The sequence below is a fragment of the Rattus norvegicus genome, chromosome 2, assembly GCF_021556685.1.
Source record: "Rattus norvegicus strain SHRSP/BbbUtx chromosome 2, alternate assembly SHRSP_T2T, whole genome shotgun sequence".
Classification (NCBI taxonomy): Eukaryota; Metazoa; Chordata; class Mammalia; order Rodentia; family Muridae; genus Rattus; species Rattus norvegicus.
In genome coordinates this window covers 192,626,505-192,649,314 of record NC_141535.1, presented here as the reverse complement: position 1 = coordinate 192,649,314, position 22,810 = coordinate 192,626,505, and the positions used below count along the sequence as shown (strand labels likewise).

Genomic DNA, 22,810 nt, shown 5'->3' with positions numbered 1-22,810 from the left:
ACAATTCTAACAGAAGATCTAAAATAAGGACCAAAGTAGATTCCTTCGGGAAACTCTGGTTTCACAGCAGGGTGACTATTACATGTTACAAACTAAGGCACTGATGTTAAGAATAAAAGATCTGTGGGCTGGAGAGATGGCTCAGCAGTTAAGAGCACTGACTGCTTTTCCAGCAACCTCAAGGTGGCTCACAACCATCTGAAGAGATCAGATGCCCTCTTCTGGGCTGTCTGAAAACAGCTACAGTGTACTCATGTTAAATCAATCTTAAAAAAAAAAAAAAAAAAAAAAAAGAAAGTCTAAAACATCTGTTACTAGGTAGGAAGTGCTAAACTTAGTACCCATCCTCAATTTACTTATTTTATTTTTTGAGGCAGGGTTTCTTTGTGCAACTAAGGCTGACCTGGAACTCACTCTGTAGATCAGGCTGGCCTCAAACTCACGAGATCCATCTGCCTCTGCTGCCTGAGTGCTGGGATTAAATGCGTGCCAGGTGAGACTGCCCTTCTTATTCCTACCCTCCAAGAGATAGGAGACTTTGCCATGTTTTCACCTCATTTGAGAACTGAAAACACTTAAAACACATGTTCCTATAGTGCCTCAATCTTTGAACAAAACAGTATTAATATAAACTCAAGTTTATTTTCAAGCACAGTATAAACTGTGTAAGACACAAAATTATTGCTGGGGGTGAATGTGTTAAGAGTAGCTGTTAAAATTCAGACAAATAAATGAAGCAATGCTCTTATGGGAGCGAAGTGTAAGTGCTGAAGAAACTGCTCAGTAGTCAAGAGTAGTTGCTGCTCTTGAAGAAAACATGGGATTACTACTTAGCACACATGCTGAATGGAGTATACAACCATCTGTAAACTCTAGTTCAAGGGGATATGATGCCCTCTTCTGGATTCCTAAGGTACTATACACACAGGATGCACATGCACACAAATTCACTATGTATGTTATGTGGCCTATGGCTTTAATCCTAGCACTCAGGAAGCAGAGGCAAGAAGATGGAGGCCAGCCTGGTCTACACAGTGACACTGTCTCAAAAAAATTAAGTAAGAACATACTAGGTAAAAAATTACTTAGTACAAATCTTTGGCAAAAGGAAGAAATTATTAAAAGGCGAAATAAGAGTGGCTCCCTTCTAAAACTTACCTTATCTATTCCCTGGCTTTCTGTTTCATATTCAATTAAGACCCTGGGTCTAAAATTAATATATAAACCCATAACCCAATTTCATTTTTCAGTATTCCAACAACTTTGATTCCTATATTGTTCAATTGTTCCTTCTTAGTATATCTTCCTCTCCTTAAGCCAGGCCAGAAAAACACTATCTGGATTCTGACCCTGTCCATGTTGATTCCATGTCTATTTTCTTGGCTGACCCTTTTTTTCTTTTTTTTTCTTTTTTTTGGGATCTGGGGACCGAACCCAGGGCCTTGCGCTTCCTAGGCAAGCGCTCTACCACTGAGATAAATCCCCAACCCCTTGGCTGACCCTTATAAACCCTTTCTTTTCCATTGTACTGCATCACTCCTAGTCTAAAGCTTCCCCACTTACACAAGTCTAACCTTACTCCAAGTCTTACAAGGACTGTGTAATAAAGCTCATCTCATGTTCCTGCAGCCCAGTCAACACAGCTAACTCAAACTTATAGTCAGAGGCCTGATACTTCTCTGACCATACTGTTCTCATTCTTATCTGATTTCACTGCTCTCTCAAAATTAATCTTGTCTGTCTGTCTTGAATATCTTCACTAAATAGGTAGTTCCCTGAAAATGACAATGTTTTATTCACCTTTATATTCTGATACCTGGCTATAGAACATTAAGGTCTCAAGCTGCTGGACAAAATCTTCAAGGGTCAACAAAGTAACTAGCTTTGCCAGTTAGGTGTTTAAATAGTTTCAGATTTCTCCTCCTGCCCCATCTCTTCTCCTTTTTGGTATTTGAAACAAGACCCAGTGTAGCCCAACCTGGTCTATGACTCCTGATCCTGTCTCTATCTCTCAAGTGTTAGGACTATCTGGACAGAACACCACACCTGGCTCTCACTTCAAATTTTTTAATGTAACCAAAAAAGAATCATTTAGGTTAGGAAAACATTGAAGAGAACTTACTGTTTATTGTTATCAATTACAAAGTTAATTTTGTCTCCAGTTTCCAGCTGAACGTTCCCTTCCACATCTTCAGAGGTGTAAGTCAGATAAAATACTTCCTGTGAATTAACCAGCTATTATTATCTCAACAGGATGCACATTCACTGTATATTATAATTTACTCAAATACTTCTTATACTGGCATTTTAAAGCCAAAGTTCTTAGTTATATGCAGTATGACAAGTAAGTTGTCTTATTCATAAACACACTTCCCCCTCCATGGTGCTGATGACTTCTTTGAGTCCACAGCTGAGCAGCAATCCAAGTTCAAAAAGCTTACACACGTGGAAGCATTTGCCCAGAGACTGTAGTTACATTTCAAAAAAGACAATCTTTCCATAAGGCATTCCAAATAAAAAACTGGAGTTAGTGCTTAAAAAGAACCAGAAATAAATCCCCTTCCCCACAACCCACCAAAAAGTGATTTAAAGGAGCATTTTACCTTAATGTTCTAACTAAGGTCACACTTGGGCAAGCTAACACACTTGGAAGTCCTATGGATTTTTTTCTTTAAAAATAATTTTATTATGCTGCACTTGAAGCCTCATAAAACCAAATTTAAAAATGATTTTAGCAACTAGCTTACGTTTTCTACTTTGAATTTTAAAGTACGCTTATAGATCACATGATGGATCAGGCAAAGGTTTAAGAAAAATACACAAGTTTACCCCATTACGTTCGTAGCATACACTCCCTGTTGGACTCTGACCCGGGGCAGCTGGAGATTTACTCTCTAAGTTGTGAGGAACAGCGCACACAACCTACCAGTCAAAAAAAAAAAAATTTCCATTGCTAATCATTTCAGGAGCAGCACTGTGCAATATAAACTGAGTTCTAATATCCTCTATACTATACACAGGGATGCATTTTAATATGATCCACAAGAGGATGTCATGCTGCCAAGTTTCAAACTTACAGTACGCAGATTGACTGTAAGTAACGACTCAGGGTTATGTGTAAAACCCAAATTGAGTCTTGACCATGTTTTTAGTTCAGGTCAAGAAATGCCAGTGCTTCTGATCTAATCTTAAAAGTTACCTTTATATACTAGAGCTCTCTTCGTGCAAACTGAGGAGGCAGGGGACAATCTTTCTTTTCTAATGTGAAAAATATGCAAATATGGGGCCCTAAGGAAATACAAAGTATCAAAGTCACTAACTTGTCCATTCATTCGTTCTTCAGGATGTATTTCTGGTTTTATCTTCACCAATTTAATAGCAATAGGTTTCCCAGTCCTCCGGTCAGATGATACTTCAAATTCAACATCATCTAAAATAAAGAATGTGTTATGTTTGTTGGACTAATGCTTGAAAATGGCGTCTTGAACCTGAACTCTACTTTAAGGTGGGTAATGTTTGAGTTGCCTTAAACCAGTGGTTCTCAAATATGGTTCCTAGGCCAGAAGCATCAACGTTACCTGGGAGCTTAGGAGACCATGCAAATTCTTGAGCCTCACTTCAGACCTAGGTAAAGACAAACTCTGGGGAATCAAGTACAGCAACGTGTATTTTATTGAGCCTTCCAATTGACTGATACACACGAGCATTTCAGACTGAGACTGAGCTGGTCTTAGACTGAAGTAGCTATATATCAAGTCCTAGTTTCATGGCATTTACACACATTACAAATGAGATAATACAAGATTTGGAAACGCCTGACTTTAACTGCTCTACACTTTGGCTTCCTTATCTATAAAAGAAGAGTAATTTCTAACATATAAAACTGCTGAGAGGATTAAACAAAATGATACTGAACAGCATGCACCTCACCTCCAGCATCTGGTACACACCAGACACTCATGTTAACCAGGGTTCTAAGGCTATTCTAAAGAACGTTTTTATGTGTATAAGAGTTTTGCCTGTATGTTTATAGACTACAACATTTGGTACCTGGTGCCCACAAAGGACAGAAGAGGCTATCAGATCCCCTGCTATTGAGTATGAGCTGAGGTGAGGGTGCTAGGAACTGAACCAAGGTCCTATACAAAAGTATCGAGTATTTATATCTGCTGTAGCATCTTTCTAGCCTCTTGGGATATCTTGTTTTAAAGAGAACTCTTTTAACTTCATTCCTTTAAATCTTCTGAATATCAAAAGTAAAAAATACTGAAATATATCTTTTTACCAATTAAGTTTCTTCAGATCTCAAAATGACATTGCCATAGTAAAAATTGTGACACATGTTTCAATATTAAGCAAAACTAAAATGTTCATCTTCTGTGGCTTATAACAGACTGAAAAGTACTATCAGGAACAAGCAGACACACTGTAGAGAGTTCAAAGGTGAGCTGACAGATTACCTCCTACTTTTAAGTCCTGGAGGTTGCCATTATACTGTGAACAGTGGAAGAAAAGCCTAGCTTGCCGTTCTGAACACTGAATAAATCCATAAGAGGTCAGCAGTTTTTCAATAACCCCAGTTTCACGGAGTGCTGCAGAAGTACCATTGGGGTACCCGTTGTGTCCATTGTTGTGGAGAAGGTTTGGATCAAAGCTCATCTGTTTTAAAAAAGAAAAAAAATCCTCAATATATACAACTTTATCTGTAATTTCCACAGCATGCTAATCTGATTATATATATCTTTATAAATATATCTTTGTTATAGAAAGGCAAAGAAAATGAAGTTAAAATAGGTAAAAAGTCTTCAGACTTTTATTACTGAAATACTTATTTTAGAACAAAAGTAGTTAATATAAAAACCAGTAACCTATAATTACCAGATTAAGAAAATATCTTAATACTATTTGGTAAGCCATGCAGATTACATGCGTAGTAGTGATTAACACATGAATGTCTTATCCAATATTTAATTCAAATTTAAAATTATGGCACAACACTTACACAATTCCTTAGGGAAAAAACTGATTCAAAAAAATCTTTAATACAAAACTCCTAGCCAGAAAGAGTTGCCTAACAATGTTTAGTTAATTTCTAAGAACATTCAAGACCTTTTCCTTACTAAGAAAAACACTGACATATCTAATGTTATCTGTTTCTATGATCAATTCTAAGATCTAATAAAGCAAAATTAACACTCTTCAGTGAAAAAGGAGTTACTAAAATAAAATACAATACCATATAAAGCAATCTGTTTAGGTCAAATACTATTTTACCTGTGAATTATTTGATAAGCTTAAAAGAAGCATAAGGGGACGGAGAGATGGCTCAGTGGTTAAGAGCACTGACTGCTCTTCTAGAGGTCCTGAGTTCAATTCCCAGCAACTCCATAGTGGCTCACAACCACCTGTAATGGGATCCAAAGCCCTGGTGTGTTTGAAGACAGCTACAGTGAACTCACATACATAAAATAAATTAATCTTAAGAAAAATAAAAAAAGCATAAAATGGAACAATCATCCAAAAAAAGGCTGAGTAATTCACCAGTGAAGCATTATCTCTCTAAGTCTTTAACTTTAAAAGTTCCCTTCATTGGGGTTGGGGATTTAGCTCAGTGGTAGAGCGCTTGCCTAGCAAGCGCAAGGCCCTCGGTTCGGTCCCCAGCTCCAAAAAAAAAAAAAAAAAGTTCCCTTCATTGAAATTATGACATAAACACATTTCCAGTTCCATGAAATGTTGGGCAATTATTAAAAAGATGTATCTTCAATGACCAATATTAATATCCTTTTTATTTTATGTGAATGAGTATTTTTCTTAGATGTATGTCCGCACACCACATATTGCTTACTGTCCATAAAGGCCAGAATCAAGCACTGGATCTGCTGGATCCAGAGTAACAGACAGTTAGGAGCTGCTGGGTACTGGGAATCAAACTTGGGACCTCTGAAAGAGCAGTCAGCACTCTTAACCACTGAGCCACCTCTCCAGCCCAAAGGACCAAAGTTCTTGGAAGATAAATGGTTAAGCAAGGTGGTGTGAACAAGTCTTTAATCCCAGCATTCAGGAGGCAGGGGCAGGTGGATCTCTGAGAGAGGTCCAGGCCACCCTACTCTACAGTATGAATTCCAGTAAGAGACAGGGCTACAAAGAGAAACCCTGTATCAAAGGAAAAAAAAATAGTTAAAATAATACAATAATACATGAAATGTTCAAAATATGCAAATCAATGCACACCTGTTAGTAATTAGGTTCTACTTCCTTTGTATTAGCCACTGTTCTGAAGTGTATTAACCTAATTTTCACAAAAATAACATACCATACCCATTTTACCAAGGAGAAAACAACCACTTGCCAAGATCCACTGGTAGACAATCAAACAAGAAGGTCTACCTCCACACAATGGGCTTTATTTTCTCCAACTAAAGCCACTAGGCAATTAAAGCAGAATTAGATTCAGTGAAGATAAGGTTTCCTCACTTCCAACAAGACCTAAGGCAAGCAATGCTTCTTTACTCTTCAAGACATTCTTAGGGCAGCAGGGTCCTAAAGTTATCTTTCAAAAAGTCAAGGACAAAGAAATGGTTAGGAAGCTATAAACTGAGCCTACAGGCACTTTAACCAGACCATGTGCCCTCACAAGCCATGCTTAACACAATGCAAGACAAACTGGATCACTCCTTTCCTGACTTACAGATCTCTGATATGTGGGGGTCCTCTTTTGTTTTTTTGTCCAGGATGAGGTAGATGATGAAGATAAAGGTAAAGAAAGTGAAGGAGGGGCTGCAGGAGTGGGTTGAGGATCTGATGACAAGGTAAGCATGTTCTCCATGTCAATCAGCTGTGGCAACATAGCATGTTTACAAGTAGATGAGTAAATAAATGTCAAAATGAAAGGTTCTCTCAGATACATTCAACAGTCAACAGCCTGTGTTATAAGGAACTTTCTAAATGTTGTAAGAACACTAGTGGCAGCCAGACAATGCTGGCACATGCTTTTAATCCCAGCTTGCTGGAGGCAGAAATGAAGAGAAGGAAGAAAAGGAAGTGGAGAGACAGGCAGGCAGGTCCCTATGTTAGAGGCCAGCCCTGTCTACAGAGTAAGTTCCAGGACAGCCAGGACTACACAGAGAAACCCTGTTTCAAAAAACAAAACAAAAAAATAACTTTATGGCTAATAAGGAGTCTGTTGATCCAAATTTCTTTTCAATTTCCAAACAGTTTAAACAGAATCTATTCTCAATTATAGTCCAACTGGAAATAGATGCTGCATTTACACTTTTGCCTAAGATAAAAATTAATTTCTGTGAATTTTACTGTATATGAATGAGCTATAAATACAGCTCATATCTCACTAAGCTGATGTATCAGATACACTTCTCATCTAATGTGAATATACTGAAAATTAAACTACAAAACTCACAGTTGACAGTGAAGTCCTATTTTCATTCATTTGTTCTCAGCACCCTACAGTTTAAATACCCAAATGAATGGCCTACACATTCAGTTATGCAGCTCGACTCCACACAGAGGCACTGTCTGCAGAAAGAAATGTGTATGGAAGGCAAGGGAAGCACAAGCAAGCACATGGAAGTCAGCCCGTTTACTCCCAGGACTAACTATTCAACCTTGTTAGGAAAGACATGACTATTTAATAATAAGATTTAATGTGAATGCCAGACTTAAATTAGAAGCAGTAAAGCATACTACATGTATAATGTCCCTGAGATAATCAATTTATAATAGGATAAAGTTTAAAACAACGGAAAAATAAAAGGCCAAGCATGATAGCTCATGTGCATAATCCTAGCATTTGAGAGGCTAAAGCAGGAGTATTACTGAGTTGGAGGCCAGCAAGGACTATAGTAAAATCCTGTTTTATAAAAGAGGTGAAAATAGCACAATAAAAACACTCCTCCCAACACATCAGTTCTCAACCTGTGGGTTGTGACCCCTTGTGGGAGAGGGGCTTCAAAGGGGTCTAAGACCACTCCAAAACAGATATTTACATTATGAACAACAGCAGCAAAATATAGAGAAACAATGAAAATAGTTTTATGAAAAAAAATGTTATGGTTGGAGGTCACCACAACATGAGGTACTGTATTAAATGGTCACAACTTTAGGAAGGAAGGTAGATAATCACTGCCACAAAACAACACAAATACTTCAAACTAAGCATGGTCATACACACTTGTAATTCCAGCACTTAGAAAGAGCTGGGTACCAAAAGAAAAAAAAACCTTAGTAAGGTCTGATTACCAAAAAACTTAGAAACAAAAGAGATTCAATCAAACAAAAACTCCCCCACAAGACTAAGTATACACACTATACTAGTAAAGAGGACATGAACCTATACTAACAGGTAACCTGTTTCTATAACTGTTTATTTTTATTTTCTGCTCATTTGTTAGCACTCTTTCCAAGGCAACCAGTGTAATCAATCTATAAAAGTTTCATAAGCTTCTCACTGACATACAATATAATCAAATTAATTTGAGAACCATTATTATGGCTATTGACTTAGACCAGGAATGAATGTCAAAATCCTATTTCTTTATGCTTAGACATTAGTCTTACTACATAGATTTTATAACAAAAAGGCAGACCCAGAAAGCTGTAACCCCAACCAGGTACCATCACTCATTTCCAAATTTCCATTCCTGATACACGCCATCACTCTGTAGAAAGAGTCCCCCCTTTCTCACCAACCTGCCTGCCTTGAGAGTATTGAGATAAAAGACATGTGCTGTCATGGGCTCACACTCTTAGCCCAGGCTAGCTTATTATTCCGTCAACCAGAATTGACACACGCCATTTATCAGTACCGATCTAGGCTCTGTCTATAGATTAATATCTCAGGTAACTACATTTAGTTTTCCAGAGATTATTTTCTCAAATATAAAGTCGGAGTTTATGTGATTCTTAAGTTTAAAAATAAGTTCTAGTCATTTTAATTTTGTGCCATAACACCTGAGAAAACGTCTCAATGTAACCAACGATTCCCTTTGGTAGGTTAATTCCCTCAGTCAGTTCTAAAAATAATAGCTCTGTAGGCCTAAAGGAAACTATCTGGGCATGACTTCCACTATTCCTTTCCGCTTTTGAAGACAAGGTTTTACGTAGCTTTATTTCAACTCCAGGCAGATTTTGAAATAAGCGGAGGAGGATAATTTTGAACTCCTGAACCTTTCTGCCTCAACCTCCTAGGTGATAGGAGTATAGATGTGCACCTCCACATTGGCTCTCCTCTCATCTTCCTAAATTCAGTATTGGCTCAAACTATTGTTTTCAGTGTAGATTTGCATAACTATTACTAAAGTGCATCTCACCATTTTTATAGTACTTTGATTAAAGCAGAACAGTAATTGTTTCCCTATTAGGTACACTAAAGTTTTAGTAACTATGTAATTTATACACATGTCCTTTATTCCATTTATTAAAGCATATTAAGGAGATATTCCAACCTCACTACCCATCCCTACAACAAAATAACAAAAACCCTATAAAGACTGCATGTCTATAATCCAAGGTCTTGGGAGGTAAGCTCAAGAACATCCTTCAGTAGCTGGAGAACAGCCTGCGCTAAGATCTTGTCTTAAAAAGAAGTTGCAACAACAACAACAACAAATCCAACCAACAGAACACTACAACCTATTGTTTAAGTCATTAAAAAGTCCCCATTTTTGTGCGCGCGCGCGCACGCGCGCGCGTGTGTGTGTGTGTGTGTGTGTGTGTGTGTGTGTGTGTGCATGCCAGCTAATCCATGAGCACCTAATAGGTATTAGGAACCAAAGGGTCCTCTGGAAGCAGCTGCAGAACAACCTTAACCTCTAAGCCATCACTTCATCCCCTTAAATGCCCATTGTTGATTAACTTGTTTGAATTTGCAGAGATCAAGCTTAAATTGTTAAAAAGTTTATGGTCTTTTATTGTTCTAAATTCATACCCATATTAGGATGTTGGGATAGTTCAAGGTGTCCTTCACATAAAAAAACTGAGATTAAGTATCTAGCTAGCATAACTGCTTATTATTAGAGCTTTAAGAAAAACAGGGCACAACAGAATCTGGAACATACACCTGGAGACCTTCCTAAAAACAAGTCTGTTAAATTCACTGGTTTCTGGGTTTTTTGTGGAGAATAAGCTACACTGCTGGGCTGACTTTGGGAACAGTGCCTTTAATTTCAGAACATGAGTCTCCATTTATTTTACTGTCATGTACCTTTGTACTTAGCAAGATATGCTATCATCCATTAAAAGCTCCAGTTTTCTCTCAATATTACTGCTATAAATTCGAAAATAAAAATTACCTTCAGAAAAACAAACACCCCCACCAAGGATTTCCTATACTTTTCTTTTGTCATCTTTAGACTGTTTTAAAACAACTCAAGGGTTGGGGATTTAGCTCAGCGGAAGAGCGCTTGCCTAGCGAGCGCAAGGCCCTGGGTTCATCCCGGCTCCGGGGGCGGGGGGGGGGGGGGGAACAACTCAAACTTATTCATGTGTACTTTCACATACCCCCAAATCTCTTCCCTAGCCTTTTGCTTCTCCTTGTCCCTCTATATTTACTCATTCTCATCTATGTACTATTTTTATAAATTTTACATATAATCCCCTTTAAAACTAGGGTTTCCAAACTATAACCACATGTACAAATGGAACTGAATAGTGAAACCTATTGCTTCTTTGTATGCTAACCTAAAAATTAACAACACACACTGATACCCAGGAATTCTATTACATTACCAAATGCTTCCTTAATAGGAAACTTCTTTCATTTAAGCATTTTACAACTTTACAATCAGAACATTAGAACACTGGCCTTATAGCAAAGATCTTCTACTTTAATAGTATGGTTTGCAACTGTATGCATATAAATCAGTGAGACGCACACAGGTAGCAAATGAAATTTCTACTCGATATTCATAATTCTTATCAATGAAATAAAATGGGAATATGGAAAACTTAAGTCTTTCACACAACCATCTAGCATTTAGATACATTCTTGCTATTATCCATACTGTTTTCAAGTCATGGGCTCAGGTCTTGCCTCCTAGTCCACCAAGAAATTGGAACTAAAAGCACACAGATCTCCCCAGTCTCTTCCTTTAGCTTATAAGCAGCTTTAGTCTGTGGTAGGTATCTCCATCTAGCCCAAAAGGAACAAGTCTAAACTCACTCTTTAAAATCAGACGAGGAAAAAAAAGACAAAAGAGATACTAGAACAATTATCTTAAAATTGGTTCTGGAGATAAACTTATCACTAAGAATAGTTATCATTAAGAAACAATACAGGGGGGGTTGGGGATTTAGCTCAGTGGTAGAGCACTTGCCTAGCAAGCACAAGGCCCTGGGTTCAGTCCCCAGCTCCGGAAAAAAAAAAAAAAAAAGAAACAATACAGGGGCTGAAGAGATGATGGCTCAGTGGTTAAGAGCACTAACTACTCTTCCAGAAGTCCTGAGTTCAATCCCCAGCATCCGCATGGTGGGTGACAACCACCTGTAATGATCTCATCTAGTGTGTCTGAAAACAACTACAGTGTACTCACATACAGAAAATAAATCAATCTTAAAAAAAAAAAAAAAAAACGGGAGCCGGGGTTGGGGATTTAGCTCAGTGGTAGAGCGCTTGCCTAGCAAGCGCAAGGCCCTGGGTTCGGTCCCCAGCTCTGAAAAAAAGAAAAGAGAAGAAAAGAAAAGAAAAGAAAGGAAAAGAAAAGAGAAAACAAAAACAAACAAACAAAAAAAAAAAACGGGAGCCAAGCAGTGGTGTGGCATATATCTTTCATCCCAGCACTTGGTAGGCAAAGGCAGGTGATCTGAGTTGGAGGTTAGCCTGGTCTAGAGACAAAGTTTCAGGACAGTCAAAGCTAAATAGAGAAACCCTTGTCTCCAAAAAAAACAAAACAAAACAAAACAAAAAAACAAAACAAAAAAACCCAAAAAACAAAAAGACAAAAAAAACAAAAAAACAAAAAACACAAAAACCAACAACAACAAAAAACCCACAACCCCAAAACAAAACAAAAAACCCAAAACAAAACCACACCCCACACCCCACACACACAAAATATATGGATGGCTAAGAGCATTTGCTGGTCTTGCTAAGGACCCAGGTTCAGGTTCAGTTTCAAGTTCCAGGGGATCCAATGCCTCTTCTGGCCTCTCAAGAATCCTGCCAGCCCAAAGTGCACAAATATATACTCAGGCATAGATTCATACACAAAAGATAAATAAAAAGAAAGTTCTCCTCCAAAACAGACCTGAGTACTTCTTGAAATGAATAAGACAAACTGTTTCCATTTCCATTCAATTTCATCTGCAACATTTTTAAAAATGGTTGTCAACCTTTTGAAGTCATCTTCCTTTGTGTTCCTTTCCTATGTGTTAGTGTTGCTCTTCTTTAATGTTCTCTTCATAGTATTTCCTTTATTACCTATAACCCAATGATTCTGATTCCGTTCTCAATTCAAAGACTTTACATTTTAGAAAACCTAGAAACTAAAAAAGAAAAAAAAAAAAAACCGCTCTTTATAACTCTAACTCCCTCAGGTAACTAATATACCATACTAGCAGTCTTTGCCTTCTGATTTCAAACAGACAACAGGTCCCCATTTCAACGAGCTCTGACACAAACTTATTTCAGTGAGTGAGGAACATTCTTCCCAGTTTGGACAACTGGATGGACTAAGGCCATTTTCCCTAGGCTTAGATTCACAGTGATCCTGTTTCAAGATCCTTTTACCATCAGAACCCCAATTCTGCCTGCTTCTCCATCTAGAGATACATGAGTCTTTGTCTTAACTGTCTACTCTTTTAGCAAATTTTCTCATCTTCAATGAATCAAGCCATCTTCCCTTTGAAAAAGTCCCTAACAACTTCTAATAGCCATCCAATGGCTCTCATACATACAGAACAGAACTAATATATTGTACTTTTTAGAACTTAGCTCCAAAAAGCTCTGTCCAGTTACCCAAGACACCTCACAAGGACTGTATTTTCTAGCCCGTGTGTAACTGAACTGCTCACTACAGTTCTGTGCTGTTAGGCCTCCTAAAGAATATGAGAACCATTACTTCTATACTCTAGAAGAAGGCCCTTTCTTCCTGACAAAGTATTGCTTTGTCCAGATGCCTCCCATCCCTTATACTCCTAGCACTGAGAACCTTCTCTTTTAGTCTATATTTAACAGTAATATTTTGTAATAAAATACTTTAAATTTACATTTATGAACACTCTGTTCACTACTATACTCTTCTGGCACTACCAATGCCGAACAAACAAACAGCAAACATATAAACCATCTGTGCATATACTACCATTTCCAGCTTGTATATTCTTTTTTTTTTTCCCCTTTTCTTTTTTTCGGAGCTGGGGACCGAACCCAGGGCCTTGCGCTTGCTAGTCAAGCGCTCTACCACTGAGCTAAATCCCCAATCCCCAGCTTGTATATTCTTAACCAATGAAAATTCAGACCTACCTCGCAGTGATAATCGAATATTGCACTTTCAGTAGTATTTGCTGACTCTTCTTTTTTTCAGCACAAGTTCCAAAGAATGAAAGTTGCTAGTATTAAAAAAAAAAAAAAAAAAAAAAAAAAAAAAAAAAAAAAAAGAAAAAAAGAAAAAAGAGAGCGAGAGGAAATGATCTACCAAGCTAATAAAGAATACAACTGCTGCTGCACCGGGCAACCTCACAGTACAGCACTGAAGAAAACAAAGACTACTAGCAGCGTTGGGAAGTGCTCTTTCAAAGCTGTTGAGTAGGCACAAACTTCTTGTTTCAGATCAAGTGTTGTGTCTTCAACTTGTGTACTCTTCTTTGGTGTTGTTGGTGGTTGCGGGTCTGTTCCTTGCCTGATCTGAACTTGAAGCAGCAGTTTCAGGTGGTAAAGTCTGTTCCGTTACACTTCATACTGGAGGTAGAAACAAAGGCAAAGTTAGCTATTAGAGAACCAGGAGCAGAACCTGGGAGGCTTAGAATCACTGTGCAGTGATGCAGGGACTTAAGTGCTCACTCTTGAGTGCTCAAGTGAGGATGGCCTACATCCTCTACAAAGACCTCAAATTATCCCCAAGTTCTGCTAATCTCCCTATTGCTTGTAAAGTTATGATATCCAGCTAGCACAAGATCTTATAGACATCTAACAGTGTATGGAAAACTAAGTAACTCCCCACTGGAGCTTGCAATCTAGATCAGAATAACTATACTGGAGAAATCTAGAATACAGAAAAAAAAAAAAATCAGCTGCTAGGCAAGTCCCCGGGTGCTCCATGTCACACACTATAGGCACACTTCCTTCACGGCTGTACTAGCAGCAAAGCAATACAGCAAACACAGACAACCAAGACAGAATTTGAACAGAGCCTGGAAAACTAAGAGTAAATAAACAACTAAGTATCCTACACATAAAAATCACCTAAGACAGCCTGAACAACTACAAAATTCTAAGTTCTTTGAAAATAGGGAAATTGTACTATTATGTGATTTTTCCTTAAAAAGCTTACTGTGAATGCTAGATATGTGGCATGCATGCATGGATGTCAAGATGGTTTTTTGGAAGTCACCTTAGGTTCCTAGGACTGAACTCAATTCCTTTACCCACTGAGCCACCTTGTTGACCCTCATGGGGTGTGTGGGAGGGTGGACACACGTGCGTGCAAGAAAGGTATCGCTTTGTAGTATCAGCTGTCTTGGAATTCTGTAGACCAGGCTGGCCTCAAACTCAGGGACCAACCTGCCTCTGCCTCCTGAGTCCTGGAATTAAAGACATGGGCTCTCGTGGATTTTTTTTTTTTTTTTAAGTCTTGCTTCAAGTCAAGATCTCTGGCATGGATGGACAATAACAAGTGTTGAGGAGCTCCAGCAATCTGTCTTCTAACAGACTACCAGGTCACAAGCGCTATGGCACATCTGTATGCCCAAACACACACACACACACACACACACACACACACACACACACACACACACACACACACACACACACAGAGCAATAAAATTGTTATGAGCCATTAAGATCGTTCAGCATGTAAAGACTTTTCCACCATGATTCCCAGGACCCATGTGGTAGAAGAGAGCTGACTTGGCAAGCTCTCCTCTGACATCTACACAATTGTGTACATGCTCACTGATAACTTCAAGTACAAAGAAAATAAATGTAAAAACAATGTATTATTTTAGATGAGGTTTTTTCTTATGTTGCCTAGGCTGGTCTTGAATTCTTGGCCCCAGGGAAGGTGTACATTACATTTAGCAACTGTTTTGTATGAAAAGAAAAATGGTAGACAAGCTGAGGGATTAATATTTTCATTTGAAAAACATCACAAACAAGAATGGTGCCAAGGTGGTAAGATGGCTTATTGAGTAAAGGTAAATTATTTGGTGCACAAGCCTGAAAACCTGAGTTCAATCCCTGGGACGCCTGTAAAGGCAGACAGAGCAAAAAAAATCCAAAGTTGTCTTCTGACTTCCATACCTTGACTCCTGCACCTTGACATACTCAAAATCAAATACACTAAAGAGGAAAACAAGAATGACTATAAGGAGATCTAGAGGTGGTAGGACATGCCCACAATTCCAGAACTATATAGAGTAACTATGTTTCAAAAAACAAAGCCTGGTTGAGAAGGAGCAGGTCTTTGATCCTAGCACTGGAGAGGTAGAGACAGGCAGATCTCTATGAGTTCAAGGCCAGCAGTCTTCACAGTAAGTTCCAGGATACTCAGGGCTATGCAGAGAAATCTTGTCTCAAACCAGCTCCAATAAAATAAAATAAAATAAAAAAGTAATGTAAAATAAAGTGCTAAAAATGATAGGTTTGGTGGTACATACCCTTAAATCCCAACACTCAGGAAAAAAGAGGCAGGGGATTCAATGTGAGTTTAAGGCTAACCTGGTCTACAAATTGAGTTCCAGGACAGCCAGGAATACACAGAAAAATTGTCTATTAAAAAGAAAGAAGGGCTGGAGAGATGGCTCAGCGGTTAAGAGCACCCGCCTACTCTTCCAGAGGTCCTGAGTTCAATTCCCAGCAACCACATGGTGGCTCACAACCATCTGTAAAGAGATCCGATGCCCTCTTCTGGTGTATCTGAAGACACCTACAGTGTACTTTATATATAATAAATGAATAAATCTTTAAAAAAAAAAGAAAGAAAGAAAGAAAGAAAGAAAGAAGAGTCTGAAGAGATGGCTAAGTGGCTAATAGCACTGGCTGTTCTTCCAGAGGTCTTCAGTTCAAATCCCAGCAACCACATGATGGCTCACAACCATCTGTAATGGGATCTGATGCCCTTTTCTGGTGTGTTTGAAGACAGCTACAGTGTACTCATATATATAAAATAAATAAAATTCTTTAAAAAAAAGGAAAAAGGAGGAAAAACGATGTCTTTAAATTTGAACTGGAGTGACATACGTCTAATAAGTAAACAAAGACTCCTACAATCTACAGTCTGAGAGTACTGCAGAACTAATCTTGGATACTAATGAGGCCCTAGCAATATATATTAAGCACAACTGAGTAGAGGAATTAGTATCTTATTTGTGAGATTTTATAGGTAACTGAATGGTTTTCAACCAAATCAAGTCTAAAAACTTGTAACATTTATATAAAATTGGCTAGCTACTCCAAATAATATTCATAGGTGGTGTTGACTCATAACTGTCTGAAGACAAATACATCTCCCTTTATTCCTTCTAAAGCCAGACAGGTTAAGAGTAGAGAACAATTGGGCTGGAGAGATGGCTCAGAGGTTAAGAGCACTGGCTGCTCTTCCTGAGTTCAATTCCCAACAACCACATGGTAGCTCATAATCATCTATAACAAGGTCTGGTGCCCTCTTCTGGCATGTAGGCATACAGCAGGTAGAATGCTGTATACATAATAAATCTTAAAAAAAAAAAAAAAGTAGAGAACAATCAGTCTCATCTGTCTCCCACTGTTCTACAGGGAAAGAATATCACTAATTACCAACTATTATGTTATTCTAGGAGTTAAAGCAAAAAGCACCTTTTTTTAAAGAGGAAAAACAAAGACCCAATAAAAGTGGTCAGAATCGGGCTGGAGAGATGGCTCAGTGGTTAAGAGCACTGACTGCTCTACCAGAGGTCCTGAGTTCAATTCCCAGCAACCACATGGTGGCTCACGACCATCTGTAATGGGATCTGATGCCCTCTTCTGGTGTGTGTGAAGACAGTGACAGTGTATTCATATGCATAAAATAAATAATCAAATCTTTAAAAAAAAAAAAAAGTGGTCAGAATCTCCACTACCAGAACTTCGTTGAATGCCATGCTTATAAAATTTCCAACAGGAAATATACGTTATAAATAAAATTCTCGCCTTTGGAGTTACATTAAGTTCAAATACATCACATGCACCACAAATGAAGCTATGTTTGAGAGGAAAGGAGGCCGGCCAAGGGCATATGGTGGGAAGGGGGAAGTGTGAAGGGGGGAAGGGAGCAAGAATGGAGAAGAACAAAGAAACAAGAGTGTCCCTTTCTGTTTTCTTCCTCCTTTGTGTGTTTTGTGGTGCTGAGAACTGAACTCTCTACCTCACACACGCTAGGCAAATGCTCTATTGCTGAGCTACACCTCTTTTGGAATTAAGTTTAATGATAAACTTTAGATAATGTTGGGCTGTGGTGAACTCCTTTAATCTTAGCACTTGGGAGACACAGGCTGACAAATCTGAGGCCAGCTTGACCTAGAGTTCAAGGACAGCCAAAGCAACAGAGAAGCCCTGTCCATCCATCCATCCAACCAACCAACTAACCAACCAACCAACCAAAAACCCCAAACTTGAGATAACTAACAATATAAATTGGCGGGTTGACAGATCTGGCCAGCCTTGTCTACAAATCAGGTTCTAGGATAGAAATCCTGTCTTGAAAAACTAACAAAATAAATAAATAAAATTAAAAATACAAGTCATAATCTATTAAGGGAAACTAAAAAAAAAAAATTGATCCAACTATTTAGTATTAACAACTGGGCTGGGCTGTTAGGAGACCTGGATACTGGGAACATTTAAACTTATGTATCTAGCATGGAACTGCTATTAAACACAACAGTTAGGGTGGGAAGCTAACGAAATTATTTTCCAACAAAATCTCCTCTATGCTGGGTCTTACTGAGATATTATGTAGTCCACTATAACCCTGAACTTTTAACACTGTCTCTGCCATCCCTCTTGAAAGTTGAGATTGCCAAGTTTACTTCTATAATCGGTTTTACGCTGGGCTGAACCCAGAACTTTGAGCACATCAGTCAAACTCTTAAGCTATAGCCCCAGAACATACATTTGTACATCTATCTACATTTCTAATTTAAACTTTCCTGCTGGTCATGGTGGTACATGCCTTTAATCTCAACATTCATGAATGATGAGGCAGATTTCTGAGTTAGAAGAGGGCAGCCTGGTCTACAGAGACAGTTCCAGGACAGCCAAGGCTACAGAGAAAAAACCTGTCTCAAAAACCCAAGGGGTAGGGGATCTAGAAATCACACTGTTAATGTACACATGTAAATTGACCAAATAAATCAAGGTTCTGACATTCCTTGAAATTAGTGTTATTTTATAATTAGAATATATTTCAGTTCAACTTATCCCCCTGCCCCACTCCAGCAAGGTTTCTGTTATAGTCCCACAACTCCCTCTGTAGACCAGGCTGGCCTCAAACTCAAGAGATCCACCTGCCTCTGTCTCTCAGCTGCTGGGATCAAAGACATGAAACCATCATGCCCAGTTCTCAAGTTACATTTTATAAAAATATTTATTTATTTTTATTCATATGAGTACACTCTAGCTGTCTTCAGACACACCAGAAGAGGGCATTGGATCCCATTACAGTTGGTTGTGAGCCACCATGTGGTTGCTGGGAATTGAACTCAGGATCTTTGGAAGAGCAGTCAATGCTCTTAACTTCTGAGCCATCTCTCCAGCCCCCTCGAGTCACATTTTAAATGTTTAATAGCCACACCTAGCTTAATGGCTCAAGCACTGCAGAATAAGAAATCAACTGAGAAGGGAAAGCATGTCTTTTAAAGTAATAGTAAGTTTACTGGGCAAAGATTTCAACTAATAAAAGGAAACAATATTCACCAAAGACTTGCTTGCTCACTGAAGCATGTAGTTACCAAATTAGAGAAACAGAAATGCAATATATTTTCTGTAGCGTTAAACCAGCGTAGTTTACCTGTGTAATGTTGGGAAACAGCAGACACATTTATTTTCTTTTTTTTTTTTTGGTCTTTTTTTTTTTTTTTTTTGGAGCTGGGGACCGAACCCAGGGCCTTGTGCTTCCTAGGCAAGCGCTCTACCACTGAGCTAAATCCCCAGCCCCACATTTATTTTCAACTTTATATTAATGCTGTACCTTAGCATTAAAAGACTTTAAATATTTCTAAAGTTTTGTATTGCTTTGTTTTTAATTATGCACTGTCCCATTCAAGGGGAAAACATCTAACGGAAGATAAAGACAATTCCTAAATCCTGCCTGAATAAGAGAGACTTAGAAATAAGTGTGTTGGTAGTAGTGGCCCACACCTTCAGAATCTCTGAACTGGAGGATCTCTGAGATTAATAAGGCCAGCCTGGTCTACGGAGCAGAGTTCTACTGAAAGAAACTCTGTCTTGAAAAACAGGTCCTGATAGATTGATAGATAGCTAGATAGGGCTATATCAAGATAAATATATCTATCTCAAAAACCAAAAATCACAGCAGTTTCACCACATAAATTATTGCCACTAACTAAATTTTTATAGTTGTAACTACTGTGTAAAACTCTAAATTTGTTTTGTGTTCTGACAAGGTCTAAGTAGCTCAGAATGGCTTTCAACTCAAGACCCTCCTGTCTAAGCCTCCCAAAGTTTGGACAAAAGACATCAAAATGGTTCTCTCTGTTTTCAGAAAAGAAAACTTCAAAAGACACAATTCTTTGTGTCTTACAAAATGTCAACATTTCAACTTGATTTTGCAACAGTCTTAATATTTTACTACTCAAAAAAAAAAAAAAAAAAGAATCCAAAAGGAACTTCCACATATCACCTACCTTGTTGGAAAATGTATAGCCCTCATTGGGATGTAGTTAATGCCATTAAACTGTATACTTCCAAAAAGGTCAAAACTAAGGTTTTTATTATATAAAAATGGAATGACTAAGGGTCTGCATTGGGGTGGGGGGTGTGAAAGAAAAAGAAAACAGTTCACAATCATTCCTTTAGAGGTTACTCTTAAGTCAGAAGTTATTTTTATGAAAAAAGAAAACCTATCTTCTGTGCTTCAAATACTTTGCTTTTCAACTCAGCTGCTATAAATACTCATGGTAAACATCCAGAGCAGCTGCAAACCAAGCTACTACCATCTTTTTTCATTTCAGTTCTAAAAGTAAAAATAAACAAGGACAAATATTACATCCAAGTTTTTGTTGTTGTGTTTTTTGATACAAGGTTTCTCAATGTGGCCCTGACTGTCCTAGAACTTGCTCTGCAGACCAAGTTGGCCTTGAACTGGGAGAGCCACCTGCCTCTGCCTTGAGTGCTAGGTTTGCAGTGTTGGGACAAAAGGCGTCGGCAACTACTGCCTAAATTTTATAACTTATATACTCATGGTTGCTTGGCTGCTTATGTTCATAATCTACTTCTTATTCACATTAATAATCATATTGCCTGTCAATTTAATAATGAGTTTGCCTTCTAGTACCTCAAAAGGAAGTTGATCAACAGGCATGGTGGTAGTATGTGCCTTTAATCCTGCACTTGGGAGGCAGGGACAAGCAGATCTCTGTAACTTCAAGGCTAGCCTGATCCAGAGTTAGTTTGTAGTTAGTTCGAAGGCCAGCCAGACAAGGCTACAACAGTAAGACCCTATCTCAAAAAATGAAAAAGAAATTAAAGAAAAGGAAGAGGGGAAAAGGTAGACTGAGCATTTTGGTAGCTTGAATTAATATCCTATAATTTGGAACTTCCTTTTTTAAAAAGTAGGTTAGAGCAAGCAAGAAGTCCAGAGGTGGAGGCTAGACAGCCAAGTCAAGGCTAACCTAGACTACATAGTTTACAGCCATAACCATTCTCAATAAACAAAAGAAAAACAGACTTGGCAGTTTTGTGAATTACAAGTTCACAGCAGCCTAACATAATTTAACTGTCCAAATTCAACTTTTAAGACCTTTAAGCATTCTTATCCCTTTCTGCCTGTCCCCCTCAAAACGGCACTATCTTTTTGCTCATTTTAGTTGCAGAACAAGGAAACTAAGTGGCCTAATAATGTTCAGATTGTTTTATGCAGTGGAAAGTGTTAAGGAGTACTCCCTGTTCACCTGTGAGTCAAGTTGGAGACCAGCCACAAAGGTGTTTCTAAGATTAACTCTTTAAAGCAAAAGAACCGTATTGTTGAAACATTCGATGGTAAAATCTTCCCATTTGCTCTCGGACCGGGACTCTAACACCAGATACATGACAAAGCCAAGCCATTCATTGCACAATGTAGGCCAGCGCTTGCACCACGGAGGGAGGGCATCAGGGAACTCTCCTAACACATGCCATTTACCTTAGACAGAAAGGTGGGAGACACGTGCCTAGAACAGGGCCCGACTCCCTATTCAAATGTCATGGGGCAGTTAGGTGTGGAGACACAGCCATAAGTGACTGTGAGTAAAGGTGTCAATTCCGCCGCGCTAGAGTCAGACGTGGCTGAGGGAAAAGAGGTGTCCCTAAGCACTTTCCTTAGATGGAACAGGGTCTCAACCCACACACAAAGAAGGCGCCACTGCCGCACTGCGCTCTGGTAGTCGTAGTCGTATCCCCAAAGTCAGTGACGGCCAAGAAAGACAAGGTCCCAAAAAAAGAATAGGCTCTCTTCCCGGCCTCTTCCAGCAGCACACAAAGGACCGCGCCACCACCCCCTCACCCCTCCCGCCGGGACTTGTAGTTCCCTTTACCCCGGCCAAGCCGCAGAGGGGGAAGAGGACAGACTACAGCTCCCGGCAGCCTTCGCGCCCGAGCCCCGCACCCTCTGCCTCCATCTTGGCTGCGGTCGGAGCCTCCATTTTCGCTCCCTCCCCCCACTTCAGTCACCAACACCACACCAACACCACCACTACACGCACCTCCCGGCCTCAACTCCTCACCAAGGCTCCGCGGCCTTCCCGGAGGCCGAGACGGTTGAACCCGGGAAGAAAAAGGAAGCCTGGAGTAGGAACTCACACTGAGGTCTCCTCTATCCGGAATTCTAAGAGTGCCCACCCTGACACTCAAAAGCCCCTCCCGTTAACCTAAGTCTCCTCACTTGTCTTTAGCCTGGCTTGTTGCTAACCCCAATTTAACACTGAGGTCGTACTCACCCCAACAGCTCAGCGCCCCCTCTCCAGCGCCGCCATAAGCAGCACGGCCCGGTACGTAGGAATAAATCTCGCTTCTCTCGCGAGAGTTGCAGACTCCGAGCGCGTGCACGGGTAGGTGGGGGAGCGTGCTCTTAGTACGCTTGCGCGCAAGGGCTGAGTGACGCCAACCAGTGACCAGCGTTTATCCACACGCAAGATGGTGACTATGTTCTTTTATACTCTGGCCCCTGAGTCCTCCAGAAGCAATCTCGGCGTTTACTGACTCTGCTGCGACGCTGGGGGCGGAGCGGAAAGTGACTTTAGGCGTCTCCGCTCTTCCGGATCCTGAATACTTTCGGCTACGAGGCTTGAGTAAACCTGAAGTAGACACATTGCTGAAGGCAGATCCGGGAAAGTCGTGGAAAAAGATTTCACTTTCCTCAGCAATAATCCAGGAGTCCTCAAACCGCAGTTTCTCTATAGTCAC

At 39.3% G+C, this 22,810-nt stretch overlaps 1 protein-coding gene across 10 annotated transcripts in view; it reads right to left on the bottom strand.

Moving 5' to 3' along the window:
* Csde1 (cold shock domain containing E1) overlaps nt 1-22,460 on the bottom strand; it is a 36,699-nt gene extending 14,239 nt beyond the window's left edge. For 2 of the 10 annotated variants that reach the window (XR_015658172.1, XM_087614621.1), the window contains exons 1-7: nt 22,345-22,407; nt 13,478-13,912; nt 6,689-6,835; nt 4,461-4,659; nt 3,321-3,430; nt 2,830-2,922; nt 2,123-2,220 (exon numbers count right to left, since the gene is read on the bottom strand). Coding sequence is in view for 6 of the 10 variants with exons in the window: in XM_087614621.1 (XP_087470747.1) it covers nt 2,123-2,220; nt 2,830-2,922; nt 3,321-3,430; nt 4,461-4,659; nt 6,689-6,826 (638 nt within the window). In the remaining 4 variants the exon portion in view is untranslated. 10 annotated transcript variants of the gene reach the window in all.
* Between the last annotated feature and the right edge of the window lie 350 nt (nt 22,461-22,810).